Below are 22,477 nucleotides of genomic sequence, written 5' to 3' on the forward strand. Positions count from 1 at the left end.
TAGCAATTTTGAATAGAGCGGAAACTAGATAAAAACTAAGAGCTATATTCGGCTGTGCCGAGTCTTTATACCCTTCGCCAAAGAATATTATTGAAAACAATTTTTGATGAAAAAAAATTTTTTGAAAGAAAATTTTTGGTGAAATATATCAGCCATTTGGTGAAAAAAATTTGTTTAAAATAAAATTGTGCTGTGGTGAATAAATCTAGGGTTCGTGTTTTTTTTCTTATATATAAGCCATTTGTGGGTAAATTTTCTCAATTTTAAAAATCTATACCATTCACCAAGAGTGAAGTCATTCCGTTTGTAATTTCTACATTTTTTATTTGCGACCCTATAAAGCATTGGTAGGCAAAAAGAGGCATTTAATTTGTGTGCTCTTTTAGGTAAAAAATAAAATATCCACAACAACATCAAGAAACTGAATGAATTGTGTGTATTTTTACGCTCTTTTGTTCACATTCGGGTTGTTTGACGAAAATCATCGTAACCTGAACAATATGAACACCTACCATGGCTATAAAGTATATATAGCTGCAGTCAAGAATTTATTTTTCTTATTCATTAATTATTAAAAAATTAGCATGAGCTATTGAAGAACAAATATTTTAAATTATACTTCAACATTTTTTTTCTTTCAGCCTCACATATTCAACACATCAACATTTGGTGGTTTTAACAGAACAATCTCATATTCAAGTTTGGGAAACTAAAGGACTGTGTGGTAATTCACCGAAATTTCCACAAATTGCTTATAAATGAAGACTTTATAACTTAAAAAGAACCACAAATATCATTTTTGAAAACTAACGATCAATTACGAAACATAATATAATTATATTAAATCATTATTTACACTAATCTACATTTTATTAAGCAATCATTATATATTAGGGATGGATCATAGATACTCGTAAAAATACTTTATTTAGTTGTAAAATAAAAAAAAAGTAAGATATCATCTTAAAAAAACAAACTATGTAAATAAATGGAAAATTTATTTTTTGATAATTAATTGAACAAAAAAAAGAAAATTAAAATACAAAAATTTTTAAAAATATACTTTGGGCTAAAAAAAGGACTTACATAATTTTTAAAATACAAAGATATAGGTAACACTATACAATAACATTCAATAACTCTTAAATTAAAAATAAAACGAAGAGAGACTTTAAGAGCACTTTTATCAGAGAATTAAAAATATATATTTTTTTAATTTCAACTATACTAATGTTAAGCCTTCCATGGAGCCTTAGAATGACAATATCGTTTGGCCGATTTTTCCAATTTATCTTTACATTCCTTAGCTTTTGAGGTCAATGCTAAAATTTCATCTAATTTATCGAAATCTGTGGGAGATTTTGAAAGCAACTAGAGAAGAGAAAAAAGGTTTTAGAAAAAATTCATAATTATACTTAAAATAACTTACCAATTCAATGTAGGCTTGTAATTTATCCATTGGTGATGTTTCTTGTTTATGCATTAAATTTAAATTGTTTTCTTTTTTACTTGATTTTGGTGTTTCGAATTCCTGCTGTTGATTCAGGTGTTGTGTATGATAAATGGCTTTGTTATGCGTCTCATTAGTGTCTGGCGAAGCAGATTCCTGATCAGTTTCATTATGTGTTGTACGTGTGAGATTGTGGGGAGATGTTAGAATTTCCAACGCTTTTTGCCATTGTGTTTCCATAACATTGTGTAATTTTTCGGCAATATCGGCCCGTTTCGATTTGTATATATTAAGTTTCATTTCCATGCTGTCAATTTTCTTCGAAGCATTTGCCAATTGTATACGATACAATTCTACCTCTTCGTTGTGCTTTTCCTGTAGTAAATTCAATTCTAATTCATTTTTCTCGTTTATTAACTCCAATTGTTTGACAGCCCGTTCGGCTATTAAGCGTTCACGTTCCCGTGCTTCAGTCTTAAGTGTTTCTTCGGTCTTGTCTAGTTGTTCTTGAAATTCTCTGAGTTTGTGAGCCACTACATTTTCCAGCTGTTGTTGGTAATGAGATTTTAAGGTTTTTTGTTGCAACTCCAATTTTTTTCTTAAAGAGCTCTGAAAAAATATATTAAAATAATATTTACTTCTCATTAACTATCTATAACGATCCAGTATATATATTTTATGAGGTCACAAAGGAAAAATGTGGAAATTTCAAACTGAATGACAAACATATATTTTTATTTCCACATTGTTTATTAATTTATTTACCTCATTTCTCATGGACCAAATTGCAACTTACCTCATTTTCGGTTAGATGTGCTAAAGATTCCTGCAGTGATTTTTTTTGAGTATCTAAATTATCGGCTCTAGTTTTTTGTTTTTGATGATATTCTTGCAACATATCTTTTTGGTGTCTCAATGTACTGTTTTCCTTTTCCAATTCGTCGGAGCGAAGTTTTGCCTAAGAAAAGAAAAAATTAGTTATTATTTACTTATAAAATGATGTATATTTAAAAAACTATGTCTGACCTTTTCATATAAATGTTCGGACTTTGCAAACTTATCTCGTAATTTATGCAATTCATTTATAGCCAATTCCTCGGATCTTTTGCATGCATGTGCTTTAATTTCTAAGTCTTCTATTTTTTGCTTATATTGATTACAATATTCATTTGTTTTCCTTTAAAATAAATTGAAATTATGGTTTTGCATATACTATTAAAAACAATTAATACCAACCTTGAACAATTTGAGAGTTCTTGTTCTAACTTTTCATTTTTATCTTGGAATTTAGTTGCTAAACTAACCGCTTGTGCTAATTCCTTTTGAAGTGTTTCCAGTTTGTCATCATAGTGTTTGCGCTGTTGTTCGGAATCCTGAACCGTTTTTCGAATCTGCTGTAATTCTTGAGTTAAGCTAGTTAAATAAAAAATATTTTGAAATAAAGGAATGTAATGTTTAGTATGTATATATTAGAATGACTCTAAAATAAGTTGTTCAAGGTAACAGAACAAGCTTTACCAGCTTAAATTTGTTATTTGTTGTGACTCCTTTTTTATATAGCCGCCCTTTGGCCGAGCGCAGGAACTTTCTACTCAGTTTTGTTATAATTTAATCATTTACAAAATTAATTTATCAAAATTTACTTAATCCTTTTTGTAATAGATTTGAATTGAAGCTAAAGTTAATCATTCCAATGTGTATTCAATAAGGTGAAGTTACGAACAAAGTTTATTATTATTTGTTCATTTATGTTGTGATTTGAATTGAAGCTAAATGTAATCATTCCAATGTGTATTCAATAAGGCGAAGTTACGAACAAAGTTTATTATTATTTGTTCATTTATGTTGTGATCGCTATTGTCAAACATTCCTTATATTTATACTCATTGATCATTGAATACATTTTTAAAGCTATTTTGTAATGGATTTGAATTCAAGAAAATTTTAATGATTCTATAAATGAAAATTCAATACATTTGAAGTACTAATTCCTTGTAGTTAAGCTAAATTTTCAGATTTTTATACATACATTATTAGTTTGATCTAGCATTGAGATTAATCCCTAATTACCTTTTATTTTCCATTTGAGCATTATTTAGTGCATTATCTTTCGTTCGGTCAACTTCTATGGCAACGGACAGTCTCTGCTGATATTCGAGTAAGCGTGCTTGTAATTGTCTTATAGTTTTCTCCAAGTGTTGCCTTCTCAATTGCTCTTCTTTCAGATTTGAGTGTGAGGACGTCGCTATGGCAGTGGCTTGACCGCTTTTGCCCCAAATTTCACTTAAACTAATGAGATTATTATCAGCTTTAGACATTTGGTAACAACTAGATAATTGTGCTTTCTCTGGGGGTAACGTATGCATAGTGGTAGGTAAAGAATTGGCTTGTGTCTGGCGATGTTCGTTGATATCTGAAAATGCATTTTGTTGTAATTGCTGTTCCAATCTATAGTCATCACTGTGACGTTGTTGCCAATAGTTTTCATTATTCGGAACACCATCATATAATAGGAAATTGTCAATTTCTAATAGAACACCATCTTCTTTATCCCGGTTATTTATCTTTTTTGTCGGTGGTTGTTCTTTATAGGAAGTGTTTAAGTATTTCGGTGTAGAATGAACCATACCAACGGCATCTCTATTTCCTCTGCTTGGTCCAAATTGGGTCCTTACCGTATTTGTTGAAATACTGGATATGTCCGATGGATTATCGCCATAAGCCATATCTTCTCTGTCTATATTGTGTAATCTAGCATTGATATGATTCAGTTCAGTTTTCCTTGTGGGTGGTAAATATTGATATGCCGCTGTTGGCGCCACAGGAGGTGGCATAACCAAAGCATCATCGTTTTTGCAACCAGCCAAATCCATGGCCTGGAATTCTCTTGTCAAATCTCTTCTCGTTAATCTCTGCTGATATTGCCTTTCCAGCAAATTCAATTCTTGTAAACTAGTAAACTGTCTTCTTTGTAAGACTTTTAAATCGTCATACAAAAGTTTTTCCTCGGCGTTGGTCAAATAATAATTGGGTGGTATCAGGAGAAGTATATCAGTATCATCGGAATCACTCATCACCATTTATTGCCATAATATTACACTACTTCAACATGTTAATAAACAACATATTTTATTATTTTTGCAAATAAAAACACTTTTCTATTCAAATTCAAATCCAAACAGCAGCTGCACTACAAACAAAAGAGAACAAGACCACAAAGAGTATAACGAGAGAAAACAAACGAGAAAAATGTGCATTATAATCAGTGCTGTTAAGTTTTTTTTTTTGGAAAAAATGGTAAAAATTATGTAAATAATAAAATAATATTAAAAAACAGTATTTTATAGATTCCAAACTACTAAGGCAAATAATTCCAATACCGTGCAATTCCCACTATAAAGATATTTAAAATTACAGTAGAGTTATTAAATTACCAAAATCGAATTCATATTTTTTTTATTTTACAGCATAAATCATTATTAAATAATAAACAATTATCAACAAATTAATTGTTATTTGCAATATTAATTGTACTTTGAGAAATCTTGTCTTTTACATAAATTTCAAGATAAAAACTTCTCCTTTTTTTATATTTAATTTAATTTCTATAATAAAATTTAAGTGGAAAAATCGTCGGCATGTTAGCGATTTTACAAAAGAAATAACTAAATTTACTCTAAAAAATCGTTAAAATGTCGTGAAATCGTCGCATGTAACACCGCTGAGCCTTCGTATATATTTCATCAAGGTGCATATATAGGTGACCTCAGAAGAACAGTTGATTATTTTTTTATTCATTTGCTTAGATGTTTAAACTGTCAATTCACTTGTGTTTGTTGTGACAATAAATACAACAAACCCAAAAGCAAGAACAACAAAAGGCAACTTTGACAGTTTAATTCTCCTTTAACAAAAACAATGTACCTGATGTTTTTTACATGTTGTAGTTCTGTCGCCACCTTCTATTTCATAAACGTAAATAAAAACATATTTCACAATTTTTTAAACAACATTTTTTTATTAAATGTCCCACACAATTATAATTAATAAACTGTTAAAAAGATCAGATAATGATGATGACAAGAAAAGCTATTTATATTTGCAATTAAAATGGAATGATGAACAAATCTGTGTTAAACTGTTGGATTCCGAAAGTGGAAAATCTTATCAGGGTGCTGTAACTACGACAGCTATGAAGGAAAATGCTACCGATTTAGATATATCCTACAATGACTATTACGAAGAAATACGCTCAGCATTATCTACTTATATAGCATTACCTGGATTTTATTACAAGCTGGAACCTGAAATGAAAGTTCTTAAAGTCTGGAAATCACAACCTGAATCGATACCGATATTATATTTAGACATTGATATTAAAGAAGTTAGAAGCAGCAATGAGCTATTAGATTCTGCTATAGAGTTATTACAGCAACAAGACAAATCTCTCGAAGATCGCGTGCAAAAGGCTCACAAATTCGACGAGAATTCTCGGGAACTTTTGGAAGAATATCGATTGTGTGTAGAAGAAAAAAATGAATTGGAAAGAAAACTGTTAAAGAAGGTAGCAGTATTGTTAAACGCGAAAAAGGAGCGTATAGCTCAACTAGAGGAACGTTTAAAAAAATACGAAGAAATTGAAGATAATCAAGATAATGATTCGGAGGAAAATGAGGACGGGCCACAAACTAGCAAGAAAAGAAGACTTGTTGTTAGGGATAGTGAGAGCGACGATGATGATGAATATATGTCCGCCACACAACCGTTGACCATACCTAACGAGATCACATCTAATGATGGAGATTGTTGAAGTTATTGATTGCATACACATATAAATATTCTTTTTATACATGTTTACATATAGAAAAACTATAAAGAAACTCTGAATTAACTAAGTCTGCTTTTACACAGGGCAATTTTTCTTGCGCAAGTCTAGAGTTTATAGGAGAGAGAGGCAAGAAGAAAGAAGAGGGGTACACACTTGCTTGTACTGGCAAGTCTCTTCAAATTTCTTTTGTTTTCTCGTTTTCAATATGGCGTCTATTAGGTTTTGCCATACAAAATTGCTCACAGACTTGCTGTGTGTAAACAGACGAGCAAGTTTAAAAGGAAATCGACGAGACTTGCTTCAAGTAAACTTGCCCTGTGTAAAAGCAGACTAACTCTTCGCCCAATATATTTTTTGTAGTAAATCGCAGACACTTTGTAAAATGGATTTTATAAAATATATTTATTTTTTATGATTATATAAAAATTTAGCTATACTCATTAAAATTCTTATCCATAGATAAAGACGACACGAAATTGTCAAAAACCTAACTCTTGTAACATCATTTTAGACATGATTTGTTGTATTTTTGTTTGACAAAACGGAGTGTCTCGTTTCTATTCATAATTATCTATTCACATCCTTTAAAAAAAATATTTCAATTCGATTATTAATAAAAAAAATTTTTGCATGCAAATATCAGAAACTACTCGATGAATGATATTGACGAGATTAGATTATACTGGTAATGCGGAATTGTCAGAAAATTGACAAAGTATTAAGAACTTAAAAATAAAGGAATTATAAATTTTCTCCATTTTTTATTTATAATGTGTACATTAGCACAGTTTCTATCGTTTTTTTAATGTAAGCATTAACAACAAATTTTTAACACACATATTATTATTCCTTTTTAACGCCAAGCATTTTGATAACTTCTTCCTTGTACTTATTCAAATTGTACTCATTTTCTCCTTCATTAATCAATTGCTCAACACTTTGAACAAATCCTTCACTGGCTTGTAATTTATCACCAATTTCTCCCGATACCTTGCCCCAATTGAGTATTGACTCAACGGACTCCTTTGATTTGTTACGCTCATATTTGTAGTACTCCATATCAGCTTCCGACTTAGTGTTTTCCCAGGGTTCGGTAACAAAAGATTCATGATAACAAGCCGTTAACAAATACATGGCGTATTCATAGTTCTGCTTACGCAAAGGACAACGATCTGCCACAATTGTCAAAACATCTGTTTGACGGTCATAACGATCACCCACTAAACGCAAAAATTTATCTTTGGCATGGTCATCAAATTGTAGTTCTGACAGTTTGAGAGTAAGAGTAACAAGTCGAGCATCGGGATTACGAATGGTTGGTATGGCTTGACAATAATCGGTACTAACAACATCCACAGGGAAATGACGTTTCCATTTTTCTTCAGTTTCCAAACCTTTAGGCCAAGGAGTACAGAACTTTTTTAAAGCTTCACATTGTTGTTTAATGGCCGGTGGTGTCAAATGAAGGAAGTTAGGTATTTTAACCAATTCAGCGTTGGCATATTTGGAAGGCGGTGCGGCACCCTTTTCTGTAAAACCTTGGCGTATAGGTAATGGCACAGATGCGGGATGGAATGAACGTGGTCCCGGCCATACAGCAGTCCAATCTTGATCTGTAGCCATTTTTAACGTACGTGGTGGCATAACAGGGGGCTTCTTATATTCTCTCCTCTTGAATCGACTCTGCTGACTGGCATGCAAATTAAGAACACGGAATTCTAAAAAAAATATTTGTTTAACATTTACTTTAAAATTTGTATTTAACTAACCTTCTCCATCAATATCAGCATCGTTACCGGACGGGGATGTTTGTGTACTTAATAGTCGAAGTTGTTTGGAGCTATTTCCATTGCGTAAGTTACGCTCCAATAAACGAGTTAAAGAAGCCATATTGATTATTTACTATATTTTCTCTGATTATTTGTACAATCCTTCGATTCTGTAATAATGTTCTATATATTTTCTCCTATTTTACTCGCATGCCATTATTACGAAAACACTATACCACACAGTTTTCATATACAGCTGTTTTTGACAGATATCTGTTGTTTTCAAACCGTAGTGTTTCTACTACTACTTTTTTGCAACTGTTGTCCACCAGCAGCAATTTCTGAAATTTCTAATTGATAATATATTAAACTAAATTACTGGTAAATATCTTAAAATATAAATATCCAAGCTCTAAATGCAAACAGTTTATGGTAACAGAAAAATAAAACAAGTTTTTTCCAAAAATTCAAAAATTGCAATATCGTTGATTGGACTTGTCATCTAGTTATGATAACGTTGCTATGGGTTCTCAGATATCGAAGAGGAATTCGACAATATTTATTTATATGTTAATAAATTGTGCCGGCTTAGCTATATGTGTTGTTTTCGAAGAAGTATCTGTGCCGGATGCTTGCAAACTCATGGATGTTAACTATTGGGGTACAATTAAAAAAGTGGGGAGGGTATTATTGTGGTGTCTGTATCACATGCGGCCTTATTTGGTTTTTATGGCTATGCTGCTGCAAAATATGCTTTGTGTGGTATGGCCGAAACAATTCCCAACCATTGGTCTTAGAGAATGCTAAAAAGTCAACAGCTTAGAGTAATATTAAGACGAAACCAGCACAATTTCACATCTTTTAATTAAATGCTATAAGTGAACAAAATAATATATACGTATTTTGCATCCATTAAATATTGTCGTAAGTTATTTTCAGTGTTATTGAGAATATCGTCACCTTCAATGCAAACGGACTTAACTACATTTTTATTTCTTTAATAAAGTTATCATTTTTGATCACAGGGGTCTAAATATTTGCGTGAGCATGTAGTTTAATAAAAAGAACCATAATCAATCGAAAACTCGATTTTGAATTATTCACCCTTATCGGGAATCAATATTTCACATGAAATATCTTCCCTTTTCCCATTTTTCGTTCATAAACTTTGTTCACATGAAAAATGCCCATGTTGTGAAATTTTTGGATGGAATTTTGTGAATGAAAAGTTTAGGGGAATATCACTATAGCAATTTTCCCTTCGAGGGAAATTGATATTTCATGGGAACATACATTTCACATGTTTTTCACGATAGGGGTGATTGTGTAGTCCGTTTGAATTTAAAGTGGCTATATGTAAGTATGTATTAAATTTGTTATTGAAAGGAACAAAATTAACGATATTTATGTTAAATTTTGTATACAGCGCTTCCAAGTATCATTTAACATTCAAACTTGTTTATGCGCTACATTAAAAATAGCATATAAAATGTATTACCTGTTTCAATAGAAATTTCCGTACATATTCACTAGTACTTTGATTGAAAATTTAACACATAGAGAAATGTATATAGAGCCAAAGAAATAAAATCTTACAAATAATTACATAAGCGAGTGTAATTTTTGTTTGCACATAGGTATATTTTTTTTACTAATACATTCTCACCACTATGTTTTTTAAGAACTGAGTTAGGTCTTTGATAGGAGATTTTCCGATATATGTGTATTTATCTAGTATGAATTGACAAGTGTTTTATTATTGTAACCATAGAGAATAGATATAGAGCGGAAACTCTCCTGTCAAAGTCCTAACTCAGTTGTCAGAAACCTAAGTGGAGAGAATGTAGTAGTTGAAAAAACTATGTGAAAACAAAAACAACACCTCGTATGTGTAATTATTTTGAGTAATTTTTTTGTTTGAGTTTTTTTCTAGTTTGATTGTAACCATAGAGAAACATAGAGCTAAAATTATCTGTGAAAATATTCAATTAATAAATCGGCAGTTTAAAAATTATGAAAAAAAATTCGTTAGAGAGGTGCTGTAAAGACTCAACATTTGGGAGGATGACCTCGTAAAACTGTTCAAAGACAAGTTAATTAAATAGAAATTCCCAAAAATTACTCCCGTGGCTTATCAATAATCTAAAATTGGACTTAGTTCTCAAAATGTTGCGGTTATAAGGAAATTTCAAAATAGGTATTTCAAAGCAGTAACAAATTTGTTCGTGTAAAAAACTACTTTTAATTGTACATGTTCTAATTGTATTTCAAAAAATTTAGATTAATCATGTATTAAACTCCTAAATTTAACGTATTGACAGACGACAATACGATGAATTAATATTTTTCAAATTTAAAATATTAAATCCATCAGGTTTGTCAAAATATCATTTACACGGTAGTTTTTCTGCAAATTTTATTAATTTTTTATACTTTCTTCACATTATTTTTATTTATTATTAAATACAAACCCGATACATACATAGTTTTAGAATTGTTTTAAAAAATGTATTTCAAAAAAATGATTTGTATTATCTAATACATAGATTTTTTTTAAATTCCCTACATAAATTTACTAATGTCAATTTGATTATATTCATATGTACATACCTGTCGTAATAATAGTAGAAAAAACACCCCTATAGCTGAGAAGGGAACACAAACAATTTACATTCTTATCTGCGTATTAATATTATTTATAAATTTCTTTATACACATTTATTATTCAGTCACTCAGAGATAAGAAACATTGTCAACAAGTGTTTACACTAATAATATCTGTCGTAGTGGTTGCAAGTCATTCGAAGAAAGAGTACGTACAAAAACACAAAAAATGTCTTCAACCGGTTGTGGCGATGAATCTAAAAGACGTGTATTATCCATACAAAGTCATGTCGTCCATGGCTACGTGGGGAATAAAAGTGCAACATTCCCTTTGCAAGTAACTAATGATTGGAAAAAATAAGTTGATTTTGATGTTTATACTTAAATATTTTAAAGGTTTTAGGCTTTGAGGTGGATGCTATTAATTCTGTACAGTTTTCCAATCATACTGGCTATAAAGTAGTTAAGGGACAAGTGCTGCAAGAAAAGGAACTAGGTAAGTTTTAAAGCTTCTCTAAATAAAAAGGTATCTAATTTCTAATCTTACATCTTTGTGATTATATAGATGACCTTTTTCAAGGTCTAGATAGCAACGATCTTTTGAAATGTTACTCACATTTATTAACTGGCTATATTGGAAATGCCTCGTTTTTAAGACAAGTAGCAAAAATTGTCACAAAATTGAGAGCAACTGAACCAAATTTAATATACGGTAAGCTAATTTTAATATAGTTTATATTTTTTAATTCCTATACTACTACAATTTACGCAATAGTTTGTGATCCGGTTATGGGCGATAACGGAGAAATGTATGTACCTAAAGATTTACTGCCTATTTATCGTGAGGAAATAATTCCTCTGGCTGATATTATAACACCCAACCAATATGAAGTTGAACTATTAACCGAAATGAAAATAACAAATGAAGCTGATATATGGAATGCAGTGCAATGGTTCCATGACAGAGGCATTGATACCGTGGTCATTTCAAGCAGTGACTTAGGCAAAGATGGCGAACTTCGTGCTTTTCTCAGCAAACGCAATGGTTCTCGCTATGCACTAAATATTCCAAAGCAAGGCACTAATATATCATTTACTGGAACTGGGGATTTGTTTGCTTCACTCTTTTTGGCTCACAGTCATCAGACAACGAATTTGGGTTTAGCACTTGAGCGAACCATCGCTTCATTACAAGCCGTTATTAAACGCACTATAGACACAATGCCAGCAGAAGTTCGCGATGGCAGACGCAAAGTAACCTCATATGAACGCGAATTAAAATTGATACAAAGTAAACAAGAATTGGAAAATCCCCAAATAGTTTTACATGCTGAACAAATTAATTGAGATTTAAAGCATTTATGAAAAGTATTATTAACTCTGTTGAATGTTATGTTTTATCTTCTTATCAAAAACAGTTGACAATAATTAGGTGGCTATATTTACACTACAATTATATGATACACTAATCAAAAAAATATATAACAATAAATAAAAAAAGTTTAAGTTTATCAAATGTTTTTATTAAATCTGGAAATGGATTGCCTACATACTTTTATTCAGAAGCACTTAATATTGGTAACTGAATTTTCTTTGCTTTACTGCAGCAAAGAATTATGATAAAGATTGAAAATTATTTTTTAATTTTTGTTTAATAAAATGACTAAAGTGTATGTATGGGTCATATTCTGATACTCGCATAACATTTGTGATTCTGACTTGAACTTGCAAGAGAGGTGTTCTGCAAATTGCAATAGCAAGAGTATACTGAAGTGATATATTTAGACTAAACCAAACTTAAAAGAAAATAAAATTATGAATTAAATATTTTCTTACAATTTTTATTAAAAACATTAATTTTAAAATTTTTTTTTTCTTTGTTTATGCACTGGCGATATAAATAATAAAAAAGCTGATCTAAATGATCTACGTAAAATGTATGTTGTAAGCGCTGTGAATAATTTAAATGAAGTACCTTGTTATTTTTCCTAACAAAAATCTATAAAAATTTAAGAAATTTGCTAAATGCAGAGCAAATCACAACCAAAACGCGTGAGTTTCAGAACATGCAAAACCAACTCACATGCGATTTGACAATCGTGCATATATATTCAATAAATACAGGTATGTGACAATGGGGAAAAATATGTTTTAACCCATCTCATTGCATAGTTTTTTTTAACAAAAATTGTTTTCAATCATTATCTATGAAATATACTTTAGTGATGTGTTTAAAAGATTTGGCAAAACCTATTAGCTATCTTACTTGTTAAGTGATCTTATTTTTCGTTCTACATACAGAAATATTTAACAATATACCAGCATACAATAATATGGAATTTATTGTTTTCTTTATGTTGTACATATTCATAATACCTTTGAAAATCAGTGAACCTTAGATTCAATATTTACTTAAATTGTATCACACGAACAAAAGGTGAGACAACCTGTCTGTTAAGTCACTGAATTGAAAATTTTCCAAAAGTATATAAGCTCAATATTATATTTAATAAAGCAGTTAAGTGCACCAGATACTCAACTTAAACATGTATTTCATACTAATAACACAACTGCTGGTGACAAGTCTGGCAATTGGTGCTGAAGAACTTCATGAAGCTGATAAGAATTCGCATAATCGTACCAAGTTTTTACCATATACATTAAAAACAGAAGTAGACAAGGAAGCGAAACAAAAGAACAAACAAGCACTTAGTCTGTACGAAGAAAAAAGTGAAATAATTAAACCACCGGAGAATAATAACTGGAAAATGCTAACATCATTTCTGTCATCGCGACCCACCTTAAATAATCAAGAAATTGAATATTTATGCAAGCAACCAAATTCACATAGTGAGCATCTGCAACACACAACATCATTATTTGGTTCTTTTAATTTTTTCCTAGCTCAAACTGCTTTTTTATTGATACATTTAGCAGTTTTGGCATACATTTTATTTGGCAGTGTAACATTATTCCACCGCTTATTGTATTTGCGCCCACCAACCGTTAATGCAATTGGAGAAGGTTTCGACGGTAATTTTTACAAAGGTGACTTATAACAAACAGGAACTTGTACCTATATTGTCAAGAAAATTATTTTGTGTTTAGAAAATAAAATGAAAGAAAAATATTTTTGTTAAAAGAATTACGTATATATAATTATATTATAAAATACATATGTACATGTTTTTTTATTTAATAAAATGTAATTTGCATTTCTTCACACAAAAACTTATTAATTAAAATTTAGTTTTTAAACAAAAAAGGAATAAAATTTATTTTTTTATTAACATTCCTATTTTTATGAAATGTGTAGTTGAGAACAAACTTTCTAATAATTGTACCTTTTTAATTCTACCATGATTAAAACTATTTTTTTACCCTTAATGAAGCAGCTCTATTTATTCTCACAACTGGAGCATCCGGTCCACCGTTAGCTAAGCGCGTTGCTTGACGTTGTTTAACAAAGCTGGATGCAGCTGTATTAAGAACTAAAAATTTAAACAAAAAAATATAAATATTCATATATGTTTATTGTATTATCCACAAGATTTGCTTTACCTTTAGAAACGACTGTGCGAGGACTTTTTCTCACACGATTCGGACTAAATTTTTTGTTTTCTTTTTGAAGACTACCAGTAACTGTCCTAAGAGTACCATGTGTAAATTTCTTAGACTTCAAAAGTACTAAAATGAAAAATGTATACACATAATCAATTGGAAATGTATAAAAAAAAAATTTATTGTGCAACCTACCATTCTTCAATTGATCTGCATTAGTTGCCCTGACCATTTGATCTGATAATATATTGGATATATATTTGCCATTATTTGTGTCGGTCTTTGATTTCGCCAACAATGAAGACGATGTAGAAGGACCCATATAAAATGTTGCATTGCCATTAGTATCGACATCGCTTGAAATATGTGTTTCATTTAAATTTCGTATTTTTTTTGCGGGCATTTTAAATGTTGTATGCATATCTTCATTACTACCGCCATCATCGTCTGTACTAGAACCATTAATATCATCTAGATCATCCAAATCATACTCCTCCAAACGCAACCGTTTGCTACACGATGCTTTCTTTTCCATATTAATGTCATCTGTAGCCAAATGATCACTATCTTCATCGCTTGTTATTGGACGTACACCATTTATTGAGTTTTCCTCAACATCTAGTTCATTGGAATTAGTAGTATTGCTAAGATGACGCTCCAATAGTTCGTAGTGGTACCTTTGTTGCGTATTTAGATTGCCATTCTTAATAACTTGAGTTGCTAATTTGAAAGTTTTCTGTAGCCAAGTTGCGTTTACACTCAATTCCATATCGATTGCAGTGATGTGTTTGTTAATCAAAGACTTTCTTGAATTTTGTATTTCAGAATTTTTGTATTTTAAGTAAATTTGGAGAAAATTTGCATATTTCGATGATTTTATTTCGGCTTTTATCTTCTCCAAATTCTTATAAATACTGCGGAGTTTTTGGCGCCAGCACGGAATGTCCGCTGATAGTTGATCAATTTGATTGCTTAAATGGCACACCGACGAAGTGTAGCTGGTGAAATTCTATACAAATAAATACATTTTTAAAATTCAAATAAATTTAGTATATGTACATATATATTACTCAGATTAGTAGTATTATATTATTTTATAATATGATTTATTACATAGATTTTCGACAATTTGATAGCTTTATTCAAGGTATATTAATAAGGTGGAGTTTAGGAACACAGCAGATTATTTGTTTGTTTATGTTGTATTTTGTTTATAATTTTGTTCACAGTCATCGTTTATCATACGTTGTGTACCGATGTGTTTATTTGACTGCGCTTATATTAAATCTACTTATTTGTTTATATATTTATTTATTATAACGGATTACGGTTATTAAATATAGATTTGAATTTATATTATCATCGTTTAAAAAAAATCTATAACTTTCGACTTTTTTCGATATTTAAATAGTCGACTATTCGAACTTTTTTAAATTTTTTAATAATCTACTATTCACCTATGGCTATTTATGAAATGTAGACTTTTTCTACTTTTCATCATATATATGTGAAAAATATTTGGTTGCTATATTTATTAATGAGAAAAAAACAAAGCATCCATCACAACTGTTTGTGAAACTCTGAATGACAAATTAAAAAACAAACAGCTGGTAAAAGAAAACAGGGCAACTCTAATATACAGAAATTAGTGGAAACGTCAAAACACAACAAACATACAAATTGCGAAAAGTGCAAAAAAAATACATTTTGGAAATTTGTAGTATAAATACAATTTGTGTATAATGTTTTCGACGAAAATAAATCATTTAATACGATGTGTTGCTATACGCTCTAAGATATTGGCCATTGGGACAAAACATGTAAATTTTCCAGCTCCAGCAGTGTGTACGGTATCATTTAAACAGCAGTCGAGATTAATTTCTACAACAAATAGTTGTTACGCAAAAACCAAGGATAGAAAGAAGGAGAAGGGTAGTAAAAAAGCCGCTAAAGTTGAAATCAACGAATCCCAATTGCGAGAAATTATTAATTATGATGCCTTAAATACTCAAATGCAAAAGGCAGTACAACAAATGAAGGATGACTTTATCAAGCATTTATCGCTACGTTCAACAACTGGTGCTATTGATACCCTACGCGTTACAGTCGATGGCACAGAGCATGAATTGCAAGAGCTGGCTCAAATATCACGTAAAAATCCTAAAACTATTATTGTGAATATGATTGGATTTCCCCAGACAATACCAGATGTTTTGAAAGCTATTGAAAAGAGTGGTATGAATTTAAATCCACAACAGGATGGCACTACACTATTTATACCCATACCAAAAGTTACTAAGGAGCATCGTGAAAATCTCTCAAAAAATGCCAAGACCTTGTTTATTAAATATAGGGATACTATTAAAGACATACAAAATTCAAACATTAAAAAGTTGAAAAAACAATCGGAAATCTCTAAGGATGATATGTTTGCCGTTCAAAATCAAATAACTGCCATAGCTGATAAGTATATAGCCGAAGCCGATAAAATGTTGCAAGTTAAACAAAAGGAATTATTAGGCGACTCTTAAAATCATTGATAAAACATTAGAAAACATAAAAAGACTGAACTAATTATGTTGAAAGATATTGGTAAAGTTTGTTGAAATTATTGAAAATTAAATAAAATGTAAAAATTATAATAAGTTTTTAAATTGAATATGTAGTTTGATCCATGATACAACAACATAAAGTACACTCAGTAAAAAATAAATTCTCAATTATACATTTCTTGTAACGAAAATATGAAAAAAATCCAAATCAAAGTTTGACGTTATAGGGCTAAATATTTAAAACTCTCCCTAGTGATTCTACCTTCTACAATTATTGTATCATGGTTTGATCCATATAAAATTCTTTTATTTCTTTTCAATTAAAGTGAATAAAAAAAACAATTGCACGTATTCAGTGGCATAGAGAAGATTCGTCACAGCCGTTCGCCCCTTGTCACAAAATTTCATTCCATTTTGCATCTTCAAAAAAAGAAAAACGAAAATATGTTTCGGAATGAAACACTGTCGGAGTGCACAATAGATTACGAAAAAATTGTTTTTAGACTCTCAACCATAATCGTAATCGATATAACAACCACTTATAGTTTTTTTTATATTTTTAACGGATGTGGTAAAAAAAAAGTGACCCCATAAAGTATATAATCAGCCTTATCATGTAAGGCGTAGTCGTTTTACGACGACAGTTTCGTACTAGATTAATGAAACAGGTTGAATAATTTCTTTAATCTAGCACGAAACTGTCGTTGTCGTAAAACGACTACGGCTTACATGATAAGGCTGAATATATTATGATCTTTATATATAGCGGAGACTATAAAGCCATGTACGCCTGTATGTTGAAATTAACTATCCGAAGACCCCCAATAACTTACATACATGATTGATTCATCAATATGGGCACTGTAGTACCGGATAGATTTATTTTTAAATTCGGGAAAATCGACCAACAAATGGCTGACAAGACTATCTATATTTTTGACCTATTTTTATACCCTCCGTTTGTAATTTTTATAGCGGAATCAATATAGCCATGTCAGTCTGTATGTTGAAATCAACTTTCCGTAGCCAAATAACTTACATATGATCCATACATCAATATATTTTTGATCTATATCTGGATTAATAAGTCATTAATATAGCTCTCTTACTTGTTTATATCTATATTGAGTACTAAATAAGTCATTAACATAGACAATACATATGGATATCTAATGAAATATTTTGTACCTGAATTTTATTTTTCCCCAAAATATTTTCACCATAAAAATTTTTCCACCAAAAAAAATTATTTTAAAATTTTTGTCCAATCCTTATAGTATACTTGTTATCGTTTTCTATATTAAAACGACTCTTACGAAGTATATATGAGCTTTTATGTATTTAGTTTAAAATTGGCGTTATCTGCAAACAAAAACAAATCACATACACACACGACTTGTTACAAGTTTGAAAAAGCGTATCTTTAAAAGTAAAATTTAAACACAATTTTAGAAAGTCGATTTTTCGGAATATCACATGTTAAAAACATATAAATTTTAATTATTTATACTGAACTGTTTCTATCTCCATTTAAAAAATATTAAGTTTAAAATGTTATTGAAGAGGAAAACTTACCTCCTGTGATTCACAATCCCCATATAATATTTTTCGTGTATTCTCCATGTCAGTTTTAAGTTTAATTCGAAAAGTGAGATTTTTCACCCGACTCTTTAATGATATATATTGTTCTTGTGTTTTTATAATCGATGCGAAAATTTGATCGATACGAGTGTACCATGGCCTAAGTTCTGCTTCGTCAAATGTTGTAGCTTTACTAGCCTTGGCCTCCAAAGCAATATTGCTTTGCTTGAGACGTTCGTTTTCTTCCATTAGTTCATTGACCTTCTTAACATAGAATTCCTTTGGCATATTCGTCTTCAAGGCATTTTGACGTAATGTAGTGCGTATCTTCTTTGCTCGACTGGCATACTTAAATAAAAATTATTAATTATAATTTTTTTTTGTTTTGTGTTCGTCAAAAATAATTCTGCTTACCTTTAATGTGTTGTACGTATCTTCATATGTTAATGAACTCATAGACACATTTGCCACCATTAGAGTTTGACAATTGCCTCCCAAGGAGTCTTTTAAAATGCGAGTTAAATTTGAGTCGCGATATGGTATATGTTTCAAACCATCTGCTAATTTGTTTATACAGTTTCCAAGAGCTAGTAGACTTTTGTTGATGCTAGCGCCTTCTTTAAATCGCATACCTATACCTTTTGTACTGGCTGCTCGCTCACTGCCAGCCAAATCAATCATCGACAATTTAACCATACGTTTTGTGCCGGTCTTACGATCTGTCATACGTATATGAACTTGAAACACAGCATGTGATCGTGAACTCTCAGCATTAGCATCAGTAGGATGTTGAGTACGATGTGAATTACCCAATGCTAGAAGTTCCAACATCTCTTCTGCACTATAAATAGGCTTTAAAACTAAACCACTCACTACTACCCCATTTGAATCTTCACGTAATTTTAAAGGACCACTTTTAGTTAAAAGATTCATAACTTGTTCATTATATACTTCCAAATAACTGACACCGACATCGAATTTGCGTACATCGCTTTGTGCTTCGATTTTATCAAAAAGATCTCTCATTGTTAGAAATGTCAAACCAGGACATGATTCACTACCGAGCATGGTAAATGTTTTTCCAGCTCCTGTAGCACCATAAACGAATACAGAACCATTGTAGCTGAAACATTAGTACAATTCAATAAACATATTACATTGCTGGCTCTGATCGCTGAATTGGTATTACTTACCCATTTAACACTGAATCAACCAGCGGTGCTGTACATTCTTCAAATATTTGCATATTTGTTGTATCAGTATCGAAAACACGATCATATTCCATTGATAATTTTTTGTTCACTCTTTTTGTGATATCACGATAGTTCTGTTTAATTCCTTGAAAGAAAAATTCATCATCATCTTCATCAGGATCGAATAAAAGCGTCGTTTTGTCCATCACTTTTATGACAGTCCTTTGGTTTTGTTCCAGTTCTCGCCGATTGTATGGCCTAACTCGCACCACAACTTTAATATTTTTCTGTTCTGACATTTTGCACGTATTTTCAACTTTTATTTTATTTTTTCATCAATCCCCTTTCCAAAAAATAATTTCTTTTGCTTTCATAAATGCTAACTTAATTTGTTGTTGAATAGGCGTTTGAAAAATTCAAATTTCACTTTGTTTTCGTTGATGTTATATGTTGGTATCACTGCATTTCGACAGAGTTGTATTTGCAAAACTGCCATGTTAACATTAATTTGTGATTAATAATCGCTTATTTGAACTATATTCAATATGTTCGTTTGCCTGCTAGTTTTAAGGGCACCATGCACTATCAAAATGCTTGATGTCACTTTCGTGTATGTGTAATTTGATGTACACTTGATTGATGACTCGTCAATCTGCATTTTATTTTTGATTTTGTGGTGTTAACACCAATAGCGGGAATTATATTTAATTTTTATTTGCACTAAAATGTATTTAAAAATGTCAATATCGGATGTAACTTTAATTGCAATAACGACATGTTGAGATTAAAGCTAAAATATTAAGTGAAATATGTAATATAAAAAATTATTCTCTTCATCCGACACACTCATCAACCTGACGCCTTGAAATATTTTTGTAAATGATTGATGAGAAAACACCATACACTATCAAAAAGTGACATCAAGCATGCTAAAAATCAAAATGTTTTTGATCAAGGCGAATTTATAGAAGGTGACGACAGAACTACAACAAATACAACATATACAAAAACAACAGGTACTTTGTTTTTGTAAAAAGATAAGTGAACTGTCAAAGTTGCCTGTGGTTGTTTTTGCTTTTGGGTTTGTTGTATTTTTCGCCACAACAAACACAAGTGAATTGACAGTTCACTTGTCTAAACAACTGAATAAAAAAAATAATCAGCTGTTCTTCTGTCGTCACCTTCTATAGATTCGCCTTGGTTTTTGATTTTCCATCAAGCGTTGTCTGTGTCACACATACAAACGCATTTTCACTAATACTACCATAGTGCTTGATGAGTATTTTGATAGTGTGTGGTGCGCTTTACTATCATCAAATATTTTGTTTGTTTTTTGTATTGAAAATGTCCAAAGCAGCGTCAAAATAGTAAAAACTAACCATTTATTTATATGGGCATCTACGTATAGATAAGCAATTTTATATTTTAATGTATACTTCTTTAGGTTGGGACTAGATAACATATCGTCAAAGCTTCGATAAAATAAGTTTTAAATTTATGTTAATTTTGCCAATATTTTTGATAATACAAAACATACAATACTTTTAACAAATAATCTCATATGAAAAGAATATTCATAGTTTTTAGCACGTTCTGCGATAATAATAGTAGTCATCACTGTATGTAGACCAGACGAGTGGCGAATACATATATGGTGGATCCCAGGGCACACTTATTGCCGATTTACACCATGGCTTTTAAGACGTCGTTTTTTCTTAATTCTCTTTTGATTTTTTGAGTTTGTTCATAAGTCCCGGTCCACACTGTGAAACATTTGCTGCAAAACATTTTTAAATTCTCTTTTGAAACTGCATTCGTGTCCACACAGTATATTTAACACAGGCGTATTTAACAAGGTGACAGCAATGGCGAATTGAAATAAATACAGGCGAATTCACTTATTTTTTATATATAGAGTTTGACATACGGACGTACGGGCGAATATTTTTTATATATGTAGTTTGACATTTGTGCGAGCTATTTCTATAATCAGCTGTGCTGCCGATGGCACCTTATTAAATGCACCTTGCTCTATATATAAAAAATAAGTGAATTCGCCTATAATTCAATTCGCCACTGATGTCACCTTGTTAAATACGCCTTGCCAAGGCGTATTTAACAAGGTGACAGCAGTGGCGAATTGAAATAAATACAGGCGAATTCATTTATTTTTTATATATAGAGTTTGACATACGGGCGTACTAGCGGATATTTTTTATATATGTAGTTTGACATTTGTGCGTGCTATTTCTATAATCAGCTGTGCTGTCGATGGCACCTTATTAAATGCACCTTGCGCCTTGCCTTGAGTCATAGTGTAAATCGGCACTTAGAAAGGTGACTGCATCACTACAACAATACAAAAACAACAGGTACTTTGTTTTTGTTAAAAGGTAGGTGAACTGTCAAAGTTGCCGGTTGTTGTTTTTGCTATTGGGTTTGTTGTATTTTTCGCCACAACAACCACAAGTGAATTGACAGTTCAAACTGAATAAAAAAAAATCAGTTGTTTCATCGCAGTCATCTTTCTAAGTGTGCCCTGGTGTAACCAAAGTAAATTAATAAAGTAGCGACAGTACTACAACAAATACAACATTTACAAAAACCACAAGCAATTTTGTTTTTGGTTTAAGGTCTGAGCTGTCAAAGTTGCCTGTTGTTGTTTTTGCTTTTGGGCTTGTTGTATTTTTCGCCACAACAACCACAAGTGAATTGACAGTTCAGACCAAAGTAAAAAAATAGTCAGCTGTTCTACTGAGTCTACTTTATTAATTTACTTTGGGTGTAACCAATCAAAGCAAAGTGTATTTTAGGGTTCTATAAGTCGATTATTCGAACAGTCGACTTTTTCTTGAAAAAAGTCGAAAAGTCGAACAATCGATTATGTTATCTCAAAAGTCGAATAGTCGAAAAAAGTCGAATAGTCGATAAAAGTCGAC

General features: G+C 31.0%; 7 protein-coding genes across 7 annotated transcripts in view; 4 read left to right on the top strand and 3 right to left on the bottom strand.

Annotated features, from left to right (window-relative positions):
* Nucleotides 1-1,201, top strand: part of mv (mauve) — a 37,232-nt gene extending 36,031 nt beyond the window's left edge. Inside the window, exon 21 of the mRNA XM_065503111.1 lies at nt 642-1,201. Within this exon, the coding sequence (XP_065359183.1) occupies nt 642-762 (121 nt within the window). The 3' untranslated portion in view covers nt 763-1,201. The remainder of the gene's footprint in view (nt 1-641) is intronic.
* On the bottom strand, nt 978-4,558 carry Cnb (Centrobin). The gene is made up of 6 exons (XM_065503112.1): nt 3,521-4,558; nt 2,687-2,863; nt 2,477-2,627; nt 2,247-2,408; nt 1,430-2,059; nt 978-1,371 (listed from the first exon to the last, which is right to left on the bottom strand). The coding sequence occupies exons 1-6, from the start codon at nt 4,528-4,530 to the stop codon at nt 1,234-1,236; spliced, it is 2,268 nt and encodes a 755-aa protein (XP_065359184.1). The 5' UTR covers nt 4,531-4,558; the 3' UTR covers nt 978-1,233.
* Nucleotides 4,559-5,427: 869 nt separating this feature from the next.
* Nucleotides 5,428-7,060, top strand: LOC135956043 (uncharacterized). Its single transcript, XM_065506518.1, has one exon. The coding sequence runs from the start codon at nt 5,475-5,477 to the stop codon at nt 6,258-6,260; it is 786 nt and encodes a 261-aa protein (XP_065362590.1). The 5' UTR covers nt 5,428-5,474; the 3' UTR covers nt 6,261-7,060.
* mRpS35 (mitochondrial ribosomal protein S35) lies at nt 7,020-8,294 on the bottom strand. The gene is made up of 2 exons (XM_065506516.1): nt 8,048-8,294; nt 7,020-7,996 (listed from the first exon to the last, which is right to left on the bottom strand). The coding sequence occupies exons 1-2, from the start codon at nt 8,166-8,168 to the stop codon at nt 7,122-7,124; spliced, it is 996 nt and encodes a 331-aa protein (XP_065362588.1). The 5' UTR covers nt 8,169-8,294; the 3' UTR covers nt 7,020-7,121.
* Nucleotides 8,295-10,760: 2,466 nt separating this feature from the next.
* Nucleotides 10,761-12,167, top strand: Pdxk (pyridoxal kinase). The gene is made up of 4 exons (XM_065506517.1): nt 10,761-10,988; nt 11,048-11,147; nt 11,217-11,363; nt 11,427-12,167. The coding sequence occupies exons 1-4, from the start codon at nt 10,881-10,883 to the stop codon at nt 11,996-11,998; spliced, it is 927 nt and encodes a 308-aa protein (XP_065362589.1). The 5' UTR covers nt 10,761-10,880; the 3' UTR covers nt 11,999-12,167.
* Nucleotides 12,168-13,781: 1,614 nt separating this feature from the next.
* On the bottom strand, nt 13,782-19,871 carry Klp67A (Kinesin-like protein at 67A). Its single transcript, XM_065505308.1, has 6 exons — nt 19,539-19,871; nt 18,760-19,468; nt 18,340-18,693; nt 14,408-15,221; nt 14,213-14,338; nt 13,782-14,142 (listed from the first exon to the last, which is right to left on the bottom strand). Exons 1-6 carry the CDS (start codon nt 19,835-19,837, stop codon nt 14,021-14,023), a joined length of 2,424 nt encoding a protein of 807 aa, XP_065361380.1. The 5' UTR covers nt 19,838-19,871; the 3' UTR covers nt 13,782-14,020.
* mRRF1 (mitochondrial ribosome recycling factor 1) lies at nt 15,907-16,857 on the top strand. The gene has a single exon (XM_065503309.1). It carries the CDS (start codon nt 15,955-15,957, stop codon nt 16,741-16,743), a length of 789 nt encoding a protein of 262 aa, XP_065359381.1. The 5' UTR covers nt 15,907-15,954; the 3' UTR covers nt 16,744-16,857.
* Nucleotides 19,872-22,477: the final 2,606 nt, after the last annotated feature.

The sequence above is a fragment of the Calliphora vicina genome, chromosome 3 (genome assembly GCF_958450345.1).
Source record: "Calliphora vicina chromosome 3, idCalVici1.1, whole genome shotgun sequence".
NCBI lineage: Eukaryota > Metazoa > Arthropoda > Insecta > Diptera > Calliphoridae > Calliphora > Calliphora vicina.

What these genes read in the sequence shown, in the direction of transcription:
- Cnb (XM_065503112.1), bottom strand. Translation starts at nt 4,530, where the DNA reads ATGGTGATGAGTGATTCCGATGATACTGATATACTTCTCCTGATACCA. An exon ending in GCTCAAATGGAAAATAAAAG is followed by an intron (nt 2,864 to 3,520) that starts GTAATTAGGGAT and finishes TTATTTAACTAG; the next exon opens with CTTAACTCAAGAATTACAGC. An exon ending in CCGAACATTTATATGAAAAG is followed by an intron (nt 2,409 to 2,476) that starts GTCAGACATAGT and finishes TTCTTTTCTTAG; the next exon opens with GCAAAACTTCGCTCCGACGA.
- LOC135956043 (XM_065506518.1), top strand. Translation starts at nt 5,475, where the DNA reads ATGTCCCACACAATTATAATTAATAAACTGTTAAAAAGATCAGATAAT.
- mRpS35 (XM_065506516.1), bottom strand. Translation starts at nt 8,168, where the DNA reads ATGGCTTCTTTAACTCGTTTATTGGAGCGTAACTTACGCAATGGAAAT. An exon ending in TGCTGATATTGATGGAGAAG is followed by an intron (nt 7,997 to 8,047) that starts GTTAGTTAAATA and finishes TATTTTTTTTAG; the next exon opens with AATTCCGTGTTCTTAATTTG.
- Pdxk (XM_065506517.1), top strand. Translation starts at nt 10,881, where the DNA reads ATGTCTTCAACCGGTTGTGGCGATGAATCTAAAAGACGTGTATTATCC. An exon ending in GTGCAACATTCCCTTTGCAA is followed by an intron (nt 10,989 to 11,047) that starts GTAACTAATGAT and finishes AATATTTTAAAG; the next exon opens with GTTTTAGGCTTTGAGGTGGA. An exon ending in GCTGCAAGAAAAGGAACTAG is followed by an intron (nt 11,148 to 11,216) that starts GTAAGTTTTAAA and finishes GTGATTATATAG; the next exon opens with ATGACCTTTTTCAAGGTCTA.
- mRRF1 (XM_065503309.1), top strand. Translation starts at nt 15,955, where the DNA reads ATGTTTTCGACGAAAATAAATCATTTAATACGATGTGTTGCTATACGC.
- Klp67A (XM_065505308.1), bottom strand. Translation starts at nt 19,837, where the DNA reads ATGTCAGAACAGAAAAATATTAAAGTTGTGGTGCGAGTTAGGCCATAC. An exon ending in GTTGATTCAGTGTTAAATGG is followed by an intron (nt 19,469 to 19,538) that starts GTAAGTAATACC and finishes CTAATGTTTCAG; the next exon opens with CTACAATGGTTCTGTATTCG. An exon ending in GGGATTGTGAATCACAGGAG is followed by an intron (nt 15,222 to 18,339) that starts GTAAGTTTTCCT and finishes TTATTTGTATAG; the next exon opens with AATTTCACCAGCTACACTTC.